This window comes from Nannobrachium achirus, assembly GCF_963921795.1.
Source record: "Nannobrachium achirus genome assembly, chromosome: 20".
Lineage (NCBI taxonomy): Eukaryota > Metazoa > Chordata > Actinopteri > Myctophiformes > Myctophidae > Nannobrachium > Nannobrachium achirus.
In genome coordinates this window covers 45,389,834-45,409,086 of record NC_137827.1, presented here as the reverse complement: position 1 = coordinate 45,409,086, position 19,253 = coordinate 45,389,834, and the positions used below count along the sequence as shown (strand labels likewise).

The 19,253-nt window shown below is 45.5% G+C and overlaps 1 protein-coding gene across 1 annotated transcript in view; it reads left to right on the top strand.

Annotated features, from left to right (window-relative positions):
* Window positions 1-19,253, top strand: part of ralgapa1 (Ral GTPase activating protein catalytic subunit alpha 1) — a 134,631-nt gene that overhangs the window by 32,602 nt on the left and 82,776 nt on the right. The window contains exons 13-19 of the mRNA XM_080751092.1: window positions 799-947; window positions 1,757-1,880; window positions 2,295-2,441; window positions 2,726-2,816; window positions 3,404-3,568; window positions 4,864-5,019; window positions 15,469-17,382. Coding sequence (XP_080607218.1) covers window positions 799-947; window positions 1,757-1,880; window positions 2,295-2,441; window positions 2,726-2,816; window positions 3,404-3,568; window positions 4,864-5,019; window positions 15,469-17,382 — 2,746 coding nt within the window. The remainder of the gene's footprint in view (window positions 1-798; window positions 948-1,756; window positions 1,881-2,294; window positions 2,442-2,725; window positions 2,817-3,403; window positions 3,569-4,863; window positions 5,020-15,468; window positions 17,383-19,253) is intronic.

The window sequence follows — 19,253 nt, the reverse complement described above, 5'->3', positions numbered from 1 at the left end:
CTGAGGAATGTGTAGCCTGAGGAATGTGTAGCCTGAATACCACTGAGTGACCAGAGAGGTTGAGCATCAACTGCAATACACACACACACACACACACACACACACACACACAGGCACCCCCCCCCCCCCCCCCACCACCACCGCTCAGTTCACACGGGTGTGATTTTTTTTGACATTTTGTTACCAATACTTTTTTTTTTACTTTTATTTAAGTACATTTTCTACATTGCAGTATTGATACTTTTACCCAAGTAAGAAATGCGAGTACTTTCTTTTAACCTCACACACACGTGCGTGCACACACACACACACACACACACACACACACACACACACACACACACACACACACACACACACACACACACACACCATCAGTTCTGTCATGATAACTAGGGCTGTCACGATTATGACATTTGACATGACGATTATTTGTCCCTCAAATAATTGCGATTAACGATTTAATTGTGTTTTTGTCAATGACAATTACATTTCTGTTTGGCTTTTAGGCTTTGAAGTTGCACATGGTAGATATGACACATAACCTAAATATGCAAAGAAATTACTGACATATTTGACAACTTTATACTTAAAAAAGAACATTGATAGTGGAAATAGCAGATCTACAAGCTCACAACGCGTCGCGATGCGACGCGTTGTGAGCTTGTAGATCGGCTATTTCCACTATTTTTGACTCTTTTTTTTAAAATATATGAACGTTTTTCAACATGGAAACGATTATAACGATTATGAAAAATAATCACGATTAGACGATGATACCGTGCCGTCTCTGTGCAGGTGTTCATCACCCACTCGTCCAACGTCTTCCTGCTGGAGCCGGCCAACGACATCAAGGTGCTGCTGGAGGAGCACGTGGACATGTGCAAGAGGGTGCTCAACATCTACCGCAGCCTGGTCATGCACGAGACCATGGACCAGAAGACATGGTACACGCACGCACACGCACACACACACACACACACACACACACACACACACACACACACACACACACACACACACACACACACACACAGGCCTGTCGCAATTATTACATAATCGCCTAATTGAAGTTATTTGACATAATCACAATTATTTTGTCATAATTGTCATAATAGTTTCCATGTTGAAAAAGGTTAATATATTTTCAAACTTGTTCAAAATGAGTGGAAATAGGCTATCTACCGCAACGCGCTGTGAGCTTGTAGATTGGCTATTTCCACTACCAATGTTATTTTACGTTGTCATTCAAAGTTGTCATTCCTTTGTATATGTGGGTTATGCGTCAATTATTTGAGTGACAATCAATTGTCATAATCGTGACTGCCCCCCCCCCCCCCCCCACACACACACACACACACACACACACACACACACACACACACACACACACACACACAGTACAACTGCATGCAACAAATAGCCAACCTACTGTACAAGCTCACAACACTGTTACTGTCAGCAGTCATCTTAAATCCAATACATGTATTGACCTAATTAAATGAGTTTAAATGCGTTCTTTCATTTTATTTGTTTGACTAAAACCAATGACTAAAACGGGACCAAAACCTTTTGAGTTTTCGTCAAGAGAAATGACTAAAACTAATAAGAACTTCGTCCGAAAGGCTAAGACTGAATCTAAAATGCCTGCCGAAAACAACACTGCAATTAACCAAATACCTAAAAACTTTACTTAGGTATTAAATGTACTAAGTGACTTTCCAGCAGTGTAAAGCAGCGTGTTGGATGTGTGCAGGGAACAGATCCTGCTGGTGCTGCTCAGAGTGACGGAGTCTGTGATGAAGAGGCCTCCGTCCATCATGCCTCACGGCAAGAAGAACAACACCATGTCTGGTCGACTGGCAGGACCTGTCTTCCAGGTAGATTTACCTTTCCACAGGGTTTCTCAAACCTTTTACATCTCACGGTCTCCCCTTAACTCTGGCAGTGTACAACGGGTCTATTTGGTTCCATTTGTATACTTACAGACTTATAAGGGTCAATTTAGAACCCCCTATAGGAACCCACAGAGTCCTGAGAATCCACTTTGAGTACCACTGACTTACCATTAATGTCAGGGGTTCTCAACCTGGGGTCCGGGGACCCCCAGGTATAAAACAATGTGTCACAAAAGTGACACAGACGTGTTCCCGGTCTTAATTTGTTAAATATTTCTCTCTCACCCATCTGTGTCATTCTGTCCCTGAATGAGAGAGAAGCATAGTATGTAACGAGTATGTGTCCGTGTCTCTCTCTCCGTTTGTCCCTCTGTATGTCTCTGTGTCGGCGTCCAGACGCTGATCGTGGCTTGGATCAAGGGCAACCTGAACGTCTACATCAGCAGGGAGCTGTGGGACGACCTGCTGTCCGTCCTGTCCTCTCTGACCTGCTGGGAGGAGCTGGTCACCGAATGGTCCTACACCATGGAGACCCTCACCAAGGTAAATGGTCCTACACCAGGGGGCCCCATTTTGATGTCAATCAGAACCTCAGCTGGTCTTCTTTTTTCTTTTTCTTTTTTTTCTTTTTTACGCTGCTGCACCCCCAGATGTTATGACTTTCCGGACAGGTTCGAACAGCCTGTCCGAAACAGATTTTTTTCCAGACATCAGAAGGAGCTTCTTCCTAATGTTGTCAGTGTTACAGCTGGGTGCGTGTGTCTGTGCGTGCGTGCGTGCGTGCGTGTGTGTGTGTGTGTACGCGGCCTTGCGCACATGTTTTGTAGGTGCTGGCCAGGAACCTGTACAGCGTGGATCTGAACGAACTGCCCCTGGACAAACTCAGTGAACAGAAACAGAAGAAGCACAAAGGAAAAGGTCTGAAGAAAATACATTTGTACACTCTCTGAATTAAACGGGTCCATTTGGTGAGCTTCCGTCTCACATTAACTCATTTATTGCCCCAACCCGAGAATCCAGAGAAAAAGCTGTTGTTTTTTTCTCCGCCAGGCCCGAGAAACCAGATAATTTAATATGCTTTAATTGATATAAAACAATCAAAAGTCTGATTGACGATTTGTGTTGCTAAGTGCCCTCCAAAAAGTGCCTGCAGTCCCATTTCCCGGTCCCTGCCATTTACGTTTCCGGTCGGAAATGTAACGGGTTGCCTCTGTCACATGGGACGTTAGCTTACTGTGTAAACACGGCTAAACGTAGCTCGGCAATGCATGCATCGTTTTGCAAACAAATTTTTGTGTTTGAAAGCTGTGAACGGCGTGCCCACGCCTGGTCTGATCCAAAAGACAATTTTGATTTATAGCAGAGCCTGTGTTAAATGTTTGCTCAGGTAAACGCTCAGCTAAGCTAAGAAATTGTGCTTCAATACACGGTTCAGCCAAAAAACGAAACAAATGCCTCTCCCTCCCTCCCTCCTTCCCTCTGTGTCTCTGTCGGGCCAATACCAGGCATCGGGTCGGAGGGCCAGCGTCCGAGCGTGGACCGCTCCTTCTCTAAAGGGTGGAGCCGGGACCAGCCCGTCCAGGCGGCTGTCATGAGGCAGCGCAGCGCCACCACGGCCGGCTCCCCGGGCATAGAGAAGGCCAGGTGCATGGTACGCCAGAAGACTGTCGGTGAGTCCACTGCGTGTGGTGTCGTGCCCTTGCAACTACTGTACTTCCCCTGCCATATAGAGGAACATTCTGTGTGGGTTAGGGTGCGGTTTTACAATTTGTGTTACTATTACTTCCTCTGCTGCGTGGACGCGCGTGTGCGTGCGTGCGTGTGCGTGCGGTTGTCTAGTGTCAAACTGTCAAACTAGATTCCCCCCTCTTAACCACAAGCTGAAAAGTCCTCAGGAACTGAGGCCCCTGTAAAGAAGTTAAATGTTTTGATTACATTGTTAATGCATACTTTATGTTGTATATATAGTAAACAGTTTATGATGCCAGAGTGTATTGAAGCTCCAGACCCAAGGTTATTCCACGCATTGTACAGTCAGTTGCACTTCACATCAAAGTGAATTGAAACTGGTCTTGGTAGAATATTCTTTTAGAGCAACGCCAGAAAAGCTATCGTCGGTGACGAGTGACGACACTGAATCAAGCCATCGTTTTCTGCGCATGGCCGTCTCCGTCTGATGAGCGAGGTTGCGCTGTAGTGTTTTTCTTTTCCCAGGGTGATACATGGTTAGCCTGGATATAAAACCCATGTAGCATAATCGATAAGGCATTCTCCTCTTGATTCGCAAGGTTCTGGGTTCAATACCGGGTACATGTTGCTAGGCTAATACTACATACTTCTATTGTCTGTAAAAGACAGAAATGGCCCTTTCACTCCTCGGTGGCGAGCACAGTGCAAGCCGCATTCAGTGTGAAAGGGCAACAAGACTGCGACAGCATCACTTGCATGCTTATTCTTGGTGAACGTGTCGTAGTTGATGTTGCGTGACCCAGAGAGGAGAGCTGAGCCGTACTATTGGCCAAGCTGTCACTAAGTCACCGTCTCCTTTCCTTCTCTCCTCCTCTCTGCCAAGCCTAACCCTGTTATTGCTCTCTCCCTCCCTTCTTTCCTATCCCCTCCGCTCACCTCCAATCCCTTTAGCCAACTCTCTGCTCTTTTCCCTTCCTTCTCCTCTGCCCCCGCCTCAATATCGCTCTCTCCCGTATCGATGGACGACGTGCGCAACATGTTCTTGCCGTTCTTTCTTCTAACCTTAATCTTCAATCCTTCTTTCTCTTGTGTCTCCCCTCCTATGTGTCCTTCCCAACTGTTTCCCTTGACCTCTTCCATCGCTGTCCCCCCTTGTCTCTAATATCGCTCCTTTATTTCCCCCGTACACTGTCCCTTCCACCTCACTCCCTCTCTCCCCCTCTCTCTCTCTCTCTTTCTCTGTCCCTGTCGCCCCGTGGCTCCCCCGGCCCCCCAGCCCTACGTAGCTGTTCCACGGGGGACTCTTTGCTGTCCTCGGCCTTTATCCGCAGCGCTAAGAGCGCTCCCACTCTGGCGCCACCTCTTCCTGTTCTCCACCACCACCACCTACACCACCACCCCTTACTACCCCCCCTAGCTGACCAGTTGGCAGGTACCTCACTGTCTGCACTGCCTGCCTGACCTTAAAGTCTGCCTGCTGTACCTCTCACTGCCTGCTGGACCTTAAGTCTGCCTGCTCTGTGTCTCTCTTGTTTGTGTGTCACTATAGCCCCTTTTCCACTGCAAGGTGGAACCAGAACTCTCAGGAACCTGAACCTATTTCTTTGGTTCTGGTTTTGTTTCCATTGCGTACGGCCCGGGTCCAGACAAGGTTCCTGGAACCTTTTTTAGGTCCTGCTCCTGAGGTAGAACTAAACTTGAGTTCTGGGAACCTATGGACACATTGGACAGGGCCAGCAGCGCTGCTGCTCTTTTTTTGGGACCTTCTCGGTTAGATGGAAACGTAAGCAGGACTTGGTCCTGGAACTTCACAGGTTCTTGAAAGTTCTTGGTTCTGGAAGTTTTGGTTCTAGTTCTGGGTTGGCCCTACAGTGGAAATGGGGCTTATTTCTCATTCTCTCTCTCCTAAGTCTACCTGTTGTACCTCTCTTGTCTGTCAGTCTTTCTCACTCTCCCTTTTATGTTTTTCTTTTTTCTGATTGTTTGTTTGTTTGTTTGCTTTCCAACCGATAGTAAAATCCAGGGTGTCTGCACACTGCATGTCCTGAACATGTCTAAACTAATTTACTGCCGGAACATTTAACCAAACTACTCATCATACCCCGTTGTTTTTCGTTTTTCTTGCCTTTTAATGGGCCTGCAGAGTTTCCATCGTGTACGATGGTGCATGGATCGTGCACGGTCTGCGTGCATGTTGCCGTACAGATCTGATCACAAAAAAGTCCATGTCACCGCAACCAAGCGTTGGCATGCTACAAGCTCACAAGCTAGTGTAGAAATGCTGCAGGACACGTACGTGGCAGGATCAGGAAACCGAGAAATGGGTGTTTTCCTGCAAAATATAACACGAGAGCCAATGCAGATCCGGTTTTTCTTATCCGGTATTTAACCTTTTCCGGTCAAAACAAGAATCGTGAGTTAAAACGTAGGTTTTCTTCTACATTCCAGGTATTAAAATGTCTTGATGTTTGGATGGCTCCAACATCTGGCAAAAACAACGGGAAAATGTGTTAAGAAATGTCCGGACTTAAGTAAACTGAAGCGCTGCTACAAAACAATGTCAACTCATAAATAGCACCGCTCACTTCACACTAGGTGTGATTTTTGTCTTAGTCTTAGTCAATAAAATTAACACTGACAGCTAATCAGTGTGGTTGCCTATTATAGGGCAATACGATGTTGTTCTCTTCCAACCACCGTCCATTGAGTTCAATTTACAATTTAGGCATAAGAGTCTTACAATAAGCAGGTAATACATCAACATATCAACATCAATACATCAAATGCATAGCAATATTAGTCTAGAAAATAGTGTAGCCAAGCACCTAATCCGAAAAAATAAATACAAATAAAACGTTATAAAAACCTAAAAAATGTAACTATCTTTCATGTATGGTCATTAAGGGTAGGCAAGTGCTAAGTGCTATGGGCCTAGTTGGAGTCTGAAGAGGTGAGTCTTCAGGCCACAGCGGAAGATAGGGAGTGAGTCTGTTGTTCTGCGACAGGGAGTTTATTCCACAGTTTGGGGGCCATTGTCTAGGACAAATGTATCTTTTTGTTGTCCTGGGGTTTTTAGCGAGGGTTTTGTCAGCATCCCGGTGGCATAGCTCAGGGGTAGAGAAACCGTTTCTAACTGGGAACCCCACGAAGGGTTCCCAGTTAGAATCCGGGCTCCCCCTGAGTTAATGTCGAAGAGTCCTTGAGCAAGACTCTGAACCCCTAGTTGCTCCCGGTGAGTAGGTTGGTGCCTTGCATGGTTTCCTCTGCCACCGGTGTATGAATGTGTGTGTGAATGGATCTATGTAAAGCGCCTTGGATAAAAGCGCTATATAAATGCACCATTACCATTTACCATTTATCCCTGTGTTAGCTGATCTGAGTGAACGGGTGGGGTTGATCAGGCTTTGGAGGTATGGAGGTGCCATACCTTTGTCTGCTTTGAAGGCCAGCATCAGTGGAGGAGTGGTTTATATAGAGTAAACTCAACGTCTGGTTAAGCTGCACGCTGGTTAACACATGGACATGCACACAGTCACTTGTTGGGAGTGGTTAGCACTGCTAAAAAAACCATCACACGTTTCTCCTTGACTCTCTTTATCTTTGAGTCACAGGGAGGATGGTGTATAGCAGGGGTCTTCAACAGGGGGTCCGGGACCCCTAGGGGGTCCTCAGAGTTACTACAGGGGGTCCTCCAAATCTTTGAGTGATAGAAACTTTTTTTTTTACTTTTTTGTATTAACCACTTGAACCCTATGTGGATCCATATTCTGAGAACTTTAGCCAAAAATAGCAGATCTACAAGCTCACAACGCCTCGCGCTGCGAGGCGTTGTGAGCTTGTAGATCTGCTATTTTCGGTTTGGTGTAGAGGGGGAAAAGAGCAGACTAAGTACAGAGTGAAAGGTCAAGTTTATTAAGTATTGACAGCTCAAGTGGTTAAATATCTGAAAACAAAAATTGACATGAATCCAAAATACCCTGATGATTGTGCTATGAGCAGGTTGTGGGGGTCCCTGCTTCATCTCTCTCTCAACTAAGGGGTCCTTGGCCTGAAAACGTTGAAGACCCCTGGTGTATAGACTATATATAGTACACCATCCTCCCTTTAATTTAAATGCATCTATACGGTATAGAAGTGTCTATAGTGATCTCAGGGAAAGCAAGGTGATAGGAGTTCGGGGGAAGTAGCAGTGCAACACTTACTCATTTAATCTATCATGTCATTAAATAATACAATCAAAATAGCATTTACGTGGGTACCAGCTGGGAAAACTATACTTGTCATTCTTGTTTGAAGTGTTAGAAGACAAATCCTCATCAGACACAAATGAACCATAAGTCGATCTATCTCAAACTATCTTCTCTCTCTCTGTGTAAAATATGTCATGTGTCAGTTCAGTCAGACCCTTAACGGTCTGTAAAATTCAAAGAGTCTACAATTTTCCACCCGTACACTCTTTCCGAGTTTCTGGGGACCGTAGCATAATGTGGGGGGCCCTTTACACAGTGGTGGAAAAAAGTTATTTGCTTAAGTAAAACTATCAATACTGCAATGTAGACATACTCTGTTACAAGTAAAAGTCATTTCTTCTAAATGCAAAAAATAGTCATTGTGCAGAATGTCACATTTAACGAGCTCAAAACATATGAATAATCTTTTGAAAATAGACTCCTTGTGAGCTTGTAGATCTGCTATTTTCAAATGGTCGAAATCTACTGTATATAGGGCTGTAGTGGTTGGAGTATTCTGTAATAATGATAGAAACCTACGAGTAAGTAGTACATTTTCATATAATTATAGTGGAGTGTTGATTTTGTCAACTAAAACTATGACGAAAAATGATCGTCGACTGCCTTTTTCCACTGACAAAAACAAAATAAAAACTTGTGCTATGATGACTAAAACTAAGACTAAAGTACATTGACAATCTCGTCAGAAAATTATAGGGAGGGACTAGTGGAGAAGAGATCCAGTAAAACTAAAAGACCAGTCATTTTATGTTTGGTTGCGCTCGGCCGTTACGCTCTGAAAACAGCAGATCTACAAGCTCACAGCGCTGTGAGCTTGTAGATCGGCTATTTTCAGCATGCAACCAAGCGTTAGATGAAATAAAAGCATGAATGACTTTCTCAAGGTCTGCAAAAGATAAAAATCATCACACCCAATGTGAAGTGAGCGGTGGTCGTGCTTGCATAACGTCTTCAGACTAGGATATAGGTCTAGGATGTAATTGGTGATGTAATACAGGTTACACACACACACACACACACACACATTGCTGAGGAAAACACATTGCTATGGCAAAACGCTTAGGAAAAAGTGGCTACAGATAGGTCTAGGGCTGCACTCACACAGTCCCGCACTTTGTTCTTTCAAAGTTCTGTGCTCTGTCAAAGTTGCATCAAAGTCTCTTCGAAAGAAGAATGCATTTCCCACAATGCTTTGCGGGAAGTGGATGGTTCCGCTAGAGGAGGAAGCAGATATGGTATTTGGCCATGTAGTTCTTTTGGAGTTGTCATCGGGTGAAGGCAGAGTACCTGCTGCTTTTTGATGACACGTAACATGGATCTACAAGCTCACAGCGTGCCGCCATGCGACACGTTGTGAGCTTGTAGATCTGCTATTTAAAAAAGTTACTTTAGGCACTTGAAGTACATTCTGATGCCTGATCTATACAACTTTAGTTACCTGTACTTTGAAGATTGTCCTCGTCCTCCTGCTTCTTGGTGGCAGCAGGTCTGGAGGGTAGAGGAGACGTGGAAGGAACCTGGGGGAGCGGGACGTCCTCCTCCTCGTCCTCCTTCGTTGTCATGCCCGTCTTCTCCAGCAGGTTCTTGCCCAGCTTCTCCTGCTCCATCCTATCCAGCAACAGCTTTAGCTGGGCCCACAGGCTCGGAGATGACGTCGGAGATCCCCTGCGCCATGGGGTTCACGAGGGCCATGAGCATGGCAGGGTCCATGGCCCTCATGCTCTCCATCACCTCCCTGGTTATCTTCTCCCTGTTTATCTCGATCTCGGACCGAGAACCAGCTGCCTCTGGTACCTCTTCTTTCGTCTCAGGGCCTGAAGGGCCGCCTGCCTGTTCTCTGTGAGGTTCCTCACCACGGCGAGTGTTTCCTCGTCAATCTTTTCCACTAGATGTTGCTCTTTCTCCTTCAGCAGCACCTCCTCCTCTCTGAGTTTGCGAATAGGCTCTGGTGTTCCGGTATTCCGTTCCATTTCTGCAATGATGCTGTAACGTTGAAAAATGCAACCTGTCCGTTGTCGGCCCGAATTGTTGTTTGTCTTATGAGTAGCTCTTTTAAGCACCTCTTTTGTGCCGTTTGAATGTCACATCATCGAATATGACATCAGCTCTCTCCATAATTTTGGCGCTTTAATTATTTCTGCACATATTTGCCCACCTTGAGGGTATAAATTAAAGTGTTAGAATTATATAGGCAGACCAGTGACACTGGTTAACTAGAAGCTTGTAGACAGCTCCAATTTCTGGATTTGGGGCTCTTTTCAGGCCTAGAAATGGATTATAATAATATTATTATTATTATTATTATATTGTATTATATTATGACATAATCATATTGCCTGGACATGGAACATCATTTATGGATATGGACATGAAATGGACACAGACAGACAGACACAACCATGGTAACAGCCGCATGCACAAACAATGCCCAAATAAAGTCTGTCTGACATGATGAAACAAGTGACCAAATTTGGAGATGTCTTGACATCACTGTCACTGACTGACATCACTACAGTGCCCAAAACAGACTGGCCTGGACACGGAACACTATATATGGACATAAAATAGAGCCAGACAGACAGATATAAGAGATCTACATATAATGTATAGACATGAAAGGGACACAGACAGACAGACAGACAGACGGATACAATGGGTATTGCACAACTGGACGTCAATGATGACTATTCTGCCCAACGGGCAACAGTCTCTGGGTTCTTCCAACATTACTTCTGAGACTCCTCAAGGACATTCAATCCCTCTCTCTAGTTTTGATTTAGAGAGCCCGCCTCTAAATCTAATCTAAATGATCTTTGTAGGATAAGGAAATGAGTCGGCAACAACTGTAAAGGTGGTGGAAGTGAGGTTGGACTGACGCGAGTCGTGAGGAACCCACTGGGAACTGAATTCCATCTTACCATATATATTATTGTGACGTCATGTGAAGCGTGACAACAGTGACAAAAGTGTGTGAAGCATGACCAAAGGTTCACTTTTACGTTCGTGCAAAAGTTTACAAAAAGCAGGTTCACTCTGCTGTCAAAGAAATAATAATAATCTCGGACAGAGGTTGCCTATAGCAACCACTCTAAACTAATAATTTAATACATTATTATTGTTATTTATATCTGATAGCACTTTATACGTACTGAAATCAAATAATGAAAAGAAAATAATACATCCACAGTCCTTTTAAAAATGTGTGGAATAAAAATATTACTCTTCCCCCCCAAAAAGATAATGATTGTGAAATAATAAATAATAATTGTAATAATAATTTAATTCTTTAGGCCCGGAAAAACTTGATCTTTACCTCTGTAAACTGTAAACTGACCACCATTTTCTGTGTTTTCGTTGATATAGCGTATTTTTTCCTCCTTCTAAATATATTATTTAAAGGCAACCTTGGCATTATTATGTTGCAAACCACCTCATAGGTGAGAGAGTCAAATATGAACCAATATGCAAGAGAGGTGTTAAAATGTGTAAAAGTATGACATCTAGTGACTGAAAGTTGTTTAATTCCCCTTTAATCTGCAGAAACATGCACTCACCACTCTGATCTACTGTATATGCCTGCATGTTTGTTTGGACATGTACCAGTGTGCTTTTCTTTCTGTCTGTGTCTGTGTATATGTATACAGTATATATGTTTGCATGTTATTTAAACAATTGTGTCTGTTAGCCTCAGTCTCTCGGACTGCTATTTCACTTTTCCTTTATGTCTGTATATTCTTCTTTCCACATTCAACTTGACCTACTTGCTATGCGTCTTTGCCTGCACCGCGCGCCCCATCCCTGACCTTGTGTGTGTGTTTGTGTGTGTGTGTATGTGATTGTGATTGACTCCAGGTTGCAGCGAATAATTTCCATTTGCTTACTGGGATCCCTTTGTACTTGAGTCAGTTGACCCGTTTGTGTTTTACGTATGCATTTTTGCTTTGTGACCTTCGGTTGTTTTGTTAGAGCTGTTATTCATACAATGTAGATATGCACGGCCTATTTGGGCTCAAAGAGGTACAGATAACTAGTGTGGCTTCCCTACGCAAGACTGTTTTCCATCCCATCTATCTAACAAAACATTTTGATTTTTGCTGGTGTGTTTTAGCATTTAGTAATTCACTGATTATACACAGCGTTGCATAACAAGTTGTGTTTATAATCTGCAGTGTATGTGAGCTCACTCTTAAGCATGTGATTGTTTATTAGGGGTCCAGCGATATAATGTGATAACCTACATTTAGTAATTAATAACTGAATGGTTCTAGAGAGTAAAATGTGTCATTTTGGTTTCCTGATTTAAATAAAATCTTGAACAGAAAGATATCAAACAGTAAACCGTTTGCACAGGAACGTAGTTAGGCAGGTGCATAGTAGAATACCGTAGTGAGTCACAAACAAAGACGTCACAGTAGCTTCTCCTCTTGGCAAGTTTTATTATGAACAAGAACAATGTTTCGGTGCAAGGAAGGACCTTTATCGTGTTTTCTTGAACCGGAAAGGATTTAAACTAGGCTGGTGTAAGGTCAAATGAAAACACAAGATGATACAGTGTTCTCTGACTTCTTTTCTTTTTTCATATACAGTATACAGTGTATCAGATAATTACAAATATTTATTAGAGAGCCAGTACGACTTCTATAAAAGTAAGTTAAACATAACACATCTCAGCCACACCAACTCAAAACGGCCAAAGACGGATTCTGTTCGGCGGTTCCCGACATTCGGTCGTGTTGGAAGTCACCATTATTACAGAAATATATACTGCATGCTATGCTGAACGTAATCCACTTAGTGTCATCTTTTCAAAATGCATATTTACCGTACAGTTTGTGTTTGTATGCTTATTTCGCAATACCTATTGCGCAATCCTCTGTAGAGTGAGTTTGTCATCATGGTCACAAGAGTATCGGGTTTCAAGAGGGAAGGGGGGGTTAGAGAGAGAGAGAGAGGAGAGAGAGAAGAGAGAGAGAGAGAAAGAGAGAGAGAGAGAGAGAGAGAGAGAGAGAGAGAGAGAGAGAGAGGTACAGTAAGATACAGTAGATTACAGTACAGTAAGATACAGTACAGCAAGGTACAGCATAGTACAGTACAATACGGTACAGCAAGGTACAGTAGAGTACAGCAAAGTACAGTACAATACGGTACAGCAAGGTACAGTAGAGTACAGCAAAGTACAGTACAATACGGTACAGTCAGGTACAGTAGAGTAAGATACAGTAGATTACAGTACAGTAAGATACAGTACAGCAAGGTACAGCATAGTACAGTACAATACGGTACAGCAAGGTACAGTAGAGTACAGCAAAGTACAGTACAATACGGTACAGCAAGGTACAGTAGAGTACAGCAAAGTACAGTACAATACGGTACAGTCAGGTACAGTAGAGTAAAGCAAAGTACAGTACAGTAAGGTAAGGTAAAGTAGAGTACAGTACAATACGGTACAGTAAGATACAGTAGATTACAGTACAGTAAGATACAGTACAGCAAGGTACAGCATAGTACAGTACAATACGGTACAGCAAGGTACAGTAGAGTACAGCAAAGTACAGTACAATATGGTACAGCAAGGTACAGTAGAGTACAGCAAAGTACAGTACAATACGGTACAGTCAGGTACAGTAGAGTAAAGCAAAGTACAGTAAGGTAAAGTAGAGTACAGTGCAATACGGTACAGTACAGTACAGTACAGTACAGCAAAGTACAGTACAGTACAATACGGTACAGTCAGGTACAGTAGAGTAAAGCAAAGTACAGTAAGGTAAAGTAGAGTACAGTGCAATACGGTACAGTACAGTACAGTACAGTACAGTACAGCAAAGTACAGTACAGTACAATACGGTACAGTCAGGTACAGTAGTGTACAGCAAAGTACAGTAAGGTAAAGTAGAGTACAGTAGAGTACAGCAAAGTACAGTAAGGTAAAGTAGAGTACAGTAGAGTACAGCAAAGTACAGTAAGGTAAAGTAGAGCACAGTAGAGTACAGGACAGTAAGGTAAAGTAGAGTACAGTAGAGTACATTAAAGTACAGTACAGTAAGGTAAAGTAGAGTACAGTAGAGTACATTAAAGTACAGTAAGGTAAAGTAAGGTACAGTAGAGTACATTAAAGTACAGGACAGTAAGGTAAAGTAGAGTACAGTAGAGTACATTAAAGTACATTAATGTACAAAGTACAATACAGTAAGGTACAGTAGAGTACAGTACAGTAAGGTACAGTAGAGTACATTAAAGTACAGTACAGTAAGGTACAGTAGAGTACATTAAAGTACAGTACAGTAAGGTACAGTAGAGTACATTAAAGTACAGTACAGTAAGGTACAGTAGAGTACAGTAGAGTACAGTAAAGTACAGTACAGTAGAGTACAGTAAAGTACAGTACAGTAAGTGGATGGATGGATGTGGATGGATGCATGGATGGATGGATGGATGGATGGATGGATGGATGTGGATGGATGGATCGATGGATGGATGGATGGATCGATGCATGGATGTGGATGGATGGATGGATGGATGGATGCATGGATGGATGGATGCGAATGGATGGATGTGGATGGATGGATGTGGATGGGTGGATGGATGTGGATGGATGGATGGATGGATGTGGATGGATGTGGATGGATGGATGTGGATGGATGGATGGATGGACAGACAGACAGACAGACAGATGGATGGATGGATGTGGATGGATGGATGGATGTGGATGGATGGATGCATGGATGGATGTGGATGGATGTGGATGGATGGATGGATGTGGATGGGTGGATGTGGATGGATGGATGCATGGATGGATGGATGTGGATGGATGGATGGATGGATGTGGTTGGATGCATGGATGGATGGATGGATGGATGTGGATGGATGGATGGATGGATGGATGTGGATGGATGGATGGATGGATGTGGATGGATGGATGTGTGGATGGATGGATGGATGGATGGATGGATGGATGTGGATTGATGGATGTGGATGGATGGATGGATGTGTGGATGGATGGATGGATGTGGATGGATGGATGTGGATGGATGGATGGATGGATGTGGGTGGATCACTGCTGCAACGTAGCTGTGAGCGCCTGCGAAGCAGGCGCGATCTCTAGATGTGAGCGGCCCGAAGGGCCGCGAACCTCTAGTCATCTTCAATTAACACAAGCTAATAATACAAAAGGTAGCATTACTCATAAGCTTCCTACATGCACACATACAGGCATCATCCAGCATGATAAAATGCGGAGGAAATGATTTTGTGAAAGCTGAACAGTGACAGTCTTTTTTTTGTTTTACACATATATACTGGCCATCTATTTTAAAATATCTAAACATATAAGAATTAAATGTTTCTGAAAAAACCTTGTAAACCATCTTGAGCTTTTGTCCTTGCATTAAGAGCTGTGTCGTCGGACCCTAACGATCATTGTAATCTCACCATGATTGGAGCCCATCTCTTGTCCTTATGTTTTTTGCGTATTTAATTTAATTTTTGCGTGTGTTTGTTTCGCATGCATTAAACTACATCTACGCGCTGTTATTGGTGTTTTGTAGTGTGAACTCCTTAATCACACCCTTACTAACCTCACTCCCTTATCGCCCTCTCTCCAACTCCCCCACCCCCCATTCCTTGATCACCAGACCTCGAGGACCCGCCAATCACGCTGACGACCCGCCCCTCCCGGATGCGCCACTCCTCCCAGAGCGAGGAGGCCCCTCCCACCTCCTCCTGCTCCGAGGTGTTCCAGGGCGACCTGGACGCCGCGCCCGCCTCCTCGCTCCCGCGGAGCAGCAGCGCATCCGACGTCATGGAGCCCTTCATCGCCGAGCGGGTCAAAGGTGACCACCTCCCCCAAAACCAACACCACTTCCTGCCCTCTTCTGATACTTCCCACCAACACCCCACCACCACCACCACCACCACTACTTCCACCTTACTCACAGCCAATAGCCTGGCGGCGCCACCCTCCCCCTCACAACCCCCCTACTCTCCCCTCGGCCCATTCGCGCCCTCCAACGGCGTGGTCTCTTCATCCCTGGATGATGGTATTGTAGGCGGCCAGTCGTGGCCCGGGGTTGGCACTCGAAGCCCCATGAGCTCTAGTTCCGACTGGGCAAGTGCCTCCGATTCCGCCTTCACTTTCTCTCCCGAAGGGGAGCTGGACGAAGAGGAAGAGGAAGGCAGGGACGGGATGGAGGAGGACGACTTGTTCTCCATCAGGGAGTACCTCAGCAACAGAGGAGGGGATAGAATAGAGGAGGCGGCAGGGAGAGACCACCTTGGGCTAGCGTCCGAAACCGTCGGGCCCCTCCCGCCGCAGGCCTCCGTGCAGACAGGGATAGTAAAGGCGCAGGTGGGACAGACGGGACAGCTCGGCGAGGCCAGACTGGTGGGCAGGGAGGACAGGCAGACGGGTAAAGATGACAGACAGGTAAGTAAGCCGCTGCGACAGAGCAGCGTGGACTCGACGGAGGACAGCGAGGCGGAGCAGCGCAGCATCTACGAGTGTCTGGAAATGCAGCAGTGCCACTGGGCGCCTCCCGGCAGCTGGGGGAGCTCCACTTTGGAGCGACAGGCCGCCGAGAAAGACAGGAAAGGAGGCGCGGGAGATGGGGGAAAGGGAGGCACTAGTGGAGAAAGAGCTGAGGGGGCGGGGGACGCTGTGGGGGAGAGGGAAGGAGAGCAGGAGAAGGTAGATAAAGAAGGGGCCGAGGAGGGCGCCTGTGAGGTACAAGAAGACACTAGCGAGATAGAATCTAGCACTGAGTCGACACAAGCCCAACAGACCCCGGCCAAGGGCCTGGAACAGCCCATGCCTGCCAAGATGCCCCGCGGCCGACCCAAAAAGCGGCACGTCAGGGCGTTCCACGTCAGCTTCCAGCCCTCGACCGACTCGGTCCAGTTCCACAACCCCCTGGAGAGCAAAGAGGCCCACTGGAGGGCCAGGCTGCGGCGCCTCAGTCACTTTCACACGCACAGTCATTCAGCCGGCGAAAGGCCCCTGCCCGGGGCCAAGGCAGGGATAGGGAGCTCAGGTAAGGTTGGGGGGAGTTTTGACGGGCTTAGCCACGTGGCAGGTTCATGTGAGAAAGCAGGACCCGGTGACTGTACGTTTTCTGGCTCCGTCGGGGACCAGACCGGGAGCACGGCAGGCGCCGGGGGTCTAGAAATCAAGGCCGGGGCGGGAGCCAGGGACAAGGACAAAGAGCAACAACAGGCTGTGCCGTCTGTTCCGGGCACCGAGGTTCACCCAGAGACGGCGGCGTCGAATACCCCGGCCTCTGGGATGCGCGCCCGCCTGGGGCGCGCATCGCGCTCCCGCTCCCAGGAGCCACGCAGCAGCGCCTCCCGCCACAACCAGGTGGCTCGGCTGGGCGGCGTCTATAAGACTGTGGTGCACGCCCTCTCCTCCAAGCCCCACCCTCCCCGGGGCCATGGCTCGTCCCAGGGCTCGTCCCCCCAGCGGCAGGGCCGGGCGTCCGGGGGCGACGCCTCTCTCAGGGAGCTCTACTCGCACGTCCTGGGCTACTTTGGACGCAAGACGCCGGCGCCAGGTGAGGATCGCAGCGAACGAAGCCCTCACCCACCCCACCACGGGACACCACATCAGTAGAACATCAACAAACCAGGCTGTTGGGGAAAGACAGATAATCTTATCATCTAAGCATAAACACCGGCAACTCTTCTTTTCCTATTTTTTTCCCCTGTTTTTTAACCGGTTTGTTGTGATGAATGGTTTTATTTTTTTGGCTGAAACTCATCGTCTTGCTGCTGGACTGAAACTCAAACTCCCTTCTGTTTTTTTTTTTTTTGTGTGTGTTTTTTTTTCCTCTTGAACATAGCCCTTACGCCAGCCCGCCTCCCCATTCAAGCCCTCCCCACCCCACCTCCTTTCTCCTCTCCTCTCCTCCTCAGGCTTTGGGACTTTGAAATCAACTCCTCCTTCCTCCTCCTTCTTTGCTGCTCCCCCCTCCCCTTCCCCACCCGCCCTACTCTCCACCTCCTGGATGTTGCATGCGGCCTCCTCGCGCCTCCTTCACCTCCTACCCCGGACTCCAGCCATTTTCAGGCTTGCAGAAGAGAACACAAGCGACAGAAATGCACAACTGGCCATAGAGAGAAAAAAAGAAAAATAAGAAAAAGAAAAGAAGAAGTCAGTGAAAGGAAAGAAAAGGGGAACGTGGCAGTGCAGAAAAAGCACAGTGCATTTAAACAACAAAAAAAACGTCCACGTACCAATGTTTGCCCAAGCGTTCACTGCTTTTGTCGTTGGCTTATTAGGAGGTTTACGTGTTGTTAAATGTGCTACTGTATGTTTACCTAGTTTAGCCCATTTAGACCTGGAACAACTTTAACCATTGTTTAATGCTTTAACTATTAAAAAATAGCAGATATACAAGCTCACAGCGAGCTTGTAGATCTGCTATCTTTTTTAGCAAATCTTTGAATATATTTTTAAAGCAAACTTTTGGAACTCAAATCTCATGCTTCCGGGGGTGTCCCTGGAACAACAAATTGATGATTTAGAAGAAGGATTTAGAAGACATCGGGTCAAGAATATTCATGGTTCATGATTTCTCAAAAATAGCAGATCAACAAGCTCGCAGCTTGTATATATGCTATTTTTTAATAGTTAAAGCATAAAATAATGGTTAATGGTTAAAGTAATAATTTGTTACTGTCCTAAATAGTTTAGAGGAGATAGAAAGCCTGTTAGAACATAGAGGACCACCAGAGGGCAGCACACATCCTTATTTTAGAACGGCCTGCCTCACTGACAAACCATGGAAATAGAATGGATAGAAAGGGTGTCCACATTTGCTGAAGTCACAGTTGTTCAAATGTTTTTCTTTTTTCTTTTATTATTATTATTATTTATTTGCTGGTATACTGTTAGCTGCTATACAGTATGACCTATTACTAAAAGTACCTGACAACTGATGAGCTAACTATTAAACTATAGACCGTTTTCCTGAGCGCTCCCCTGTACAGAGCGTCGCCGCCACCATTGCCGCGGCGTAAACAGCAGTCAGTGGTGGAGTAGAAGTAAAATTATTTTGAAAGGGAAATACTCAAGTAAAGTACAAATATGGCACTTAAGTAAATGTAAGCTATAAGGTACTTTACACTACTGTTTACACCGCAGCTAATGGCGGGAGCTCAGAATATCGGTCTATAGAAACGCATGACCGAGCCTTTTTGTAATGTTTGTAAGGCTCGTGCACAGGTCATGTCAAATCCCAAACACCCTTTTCTATTCATTCTGATTCCGTGGGAACAACTCTGCTGTTTCTGAGGAAGAACGTGGTAGGGAACAATATCCTTTCAGCCAATCAGCGGGTAGAGTCTGTCATTACGTAAAACCCAGTTCTGTATGGATGGGGTGACACCCAAATCCTCTTCACAGTCTTCCTAGTGTGTTGCC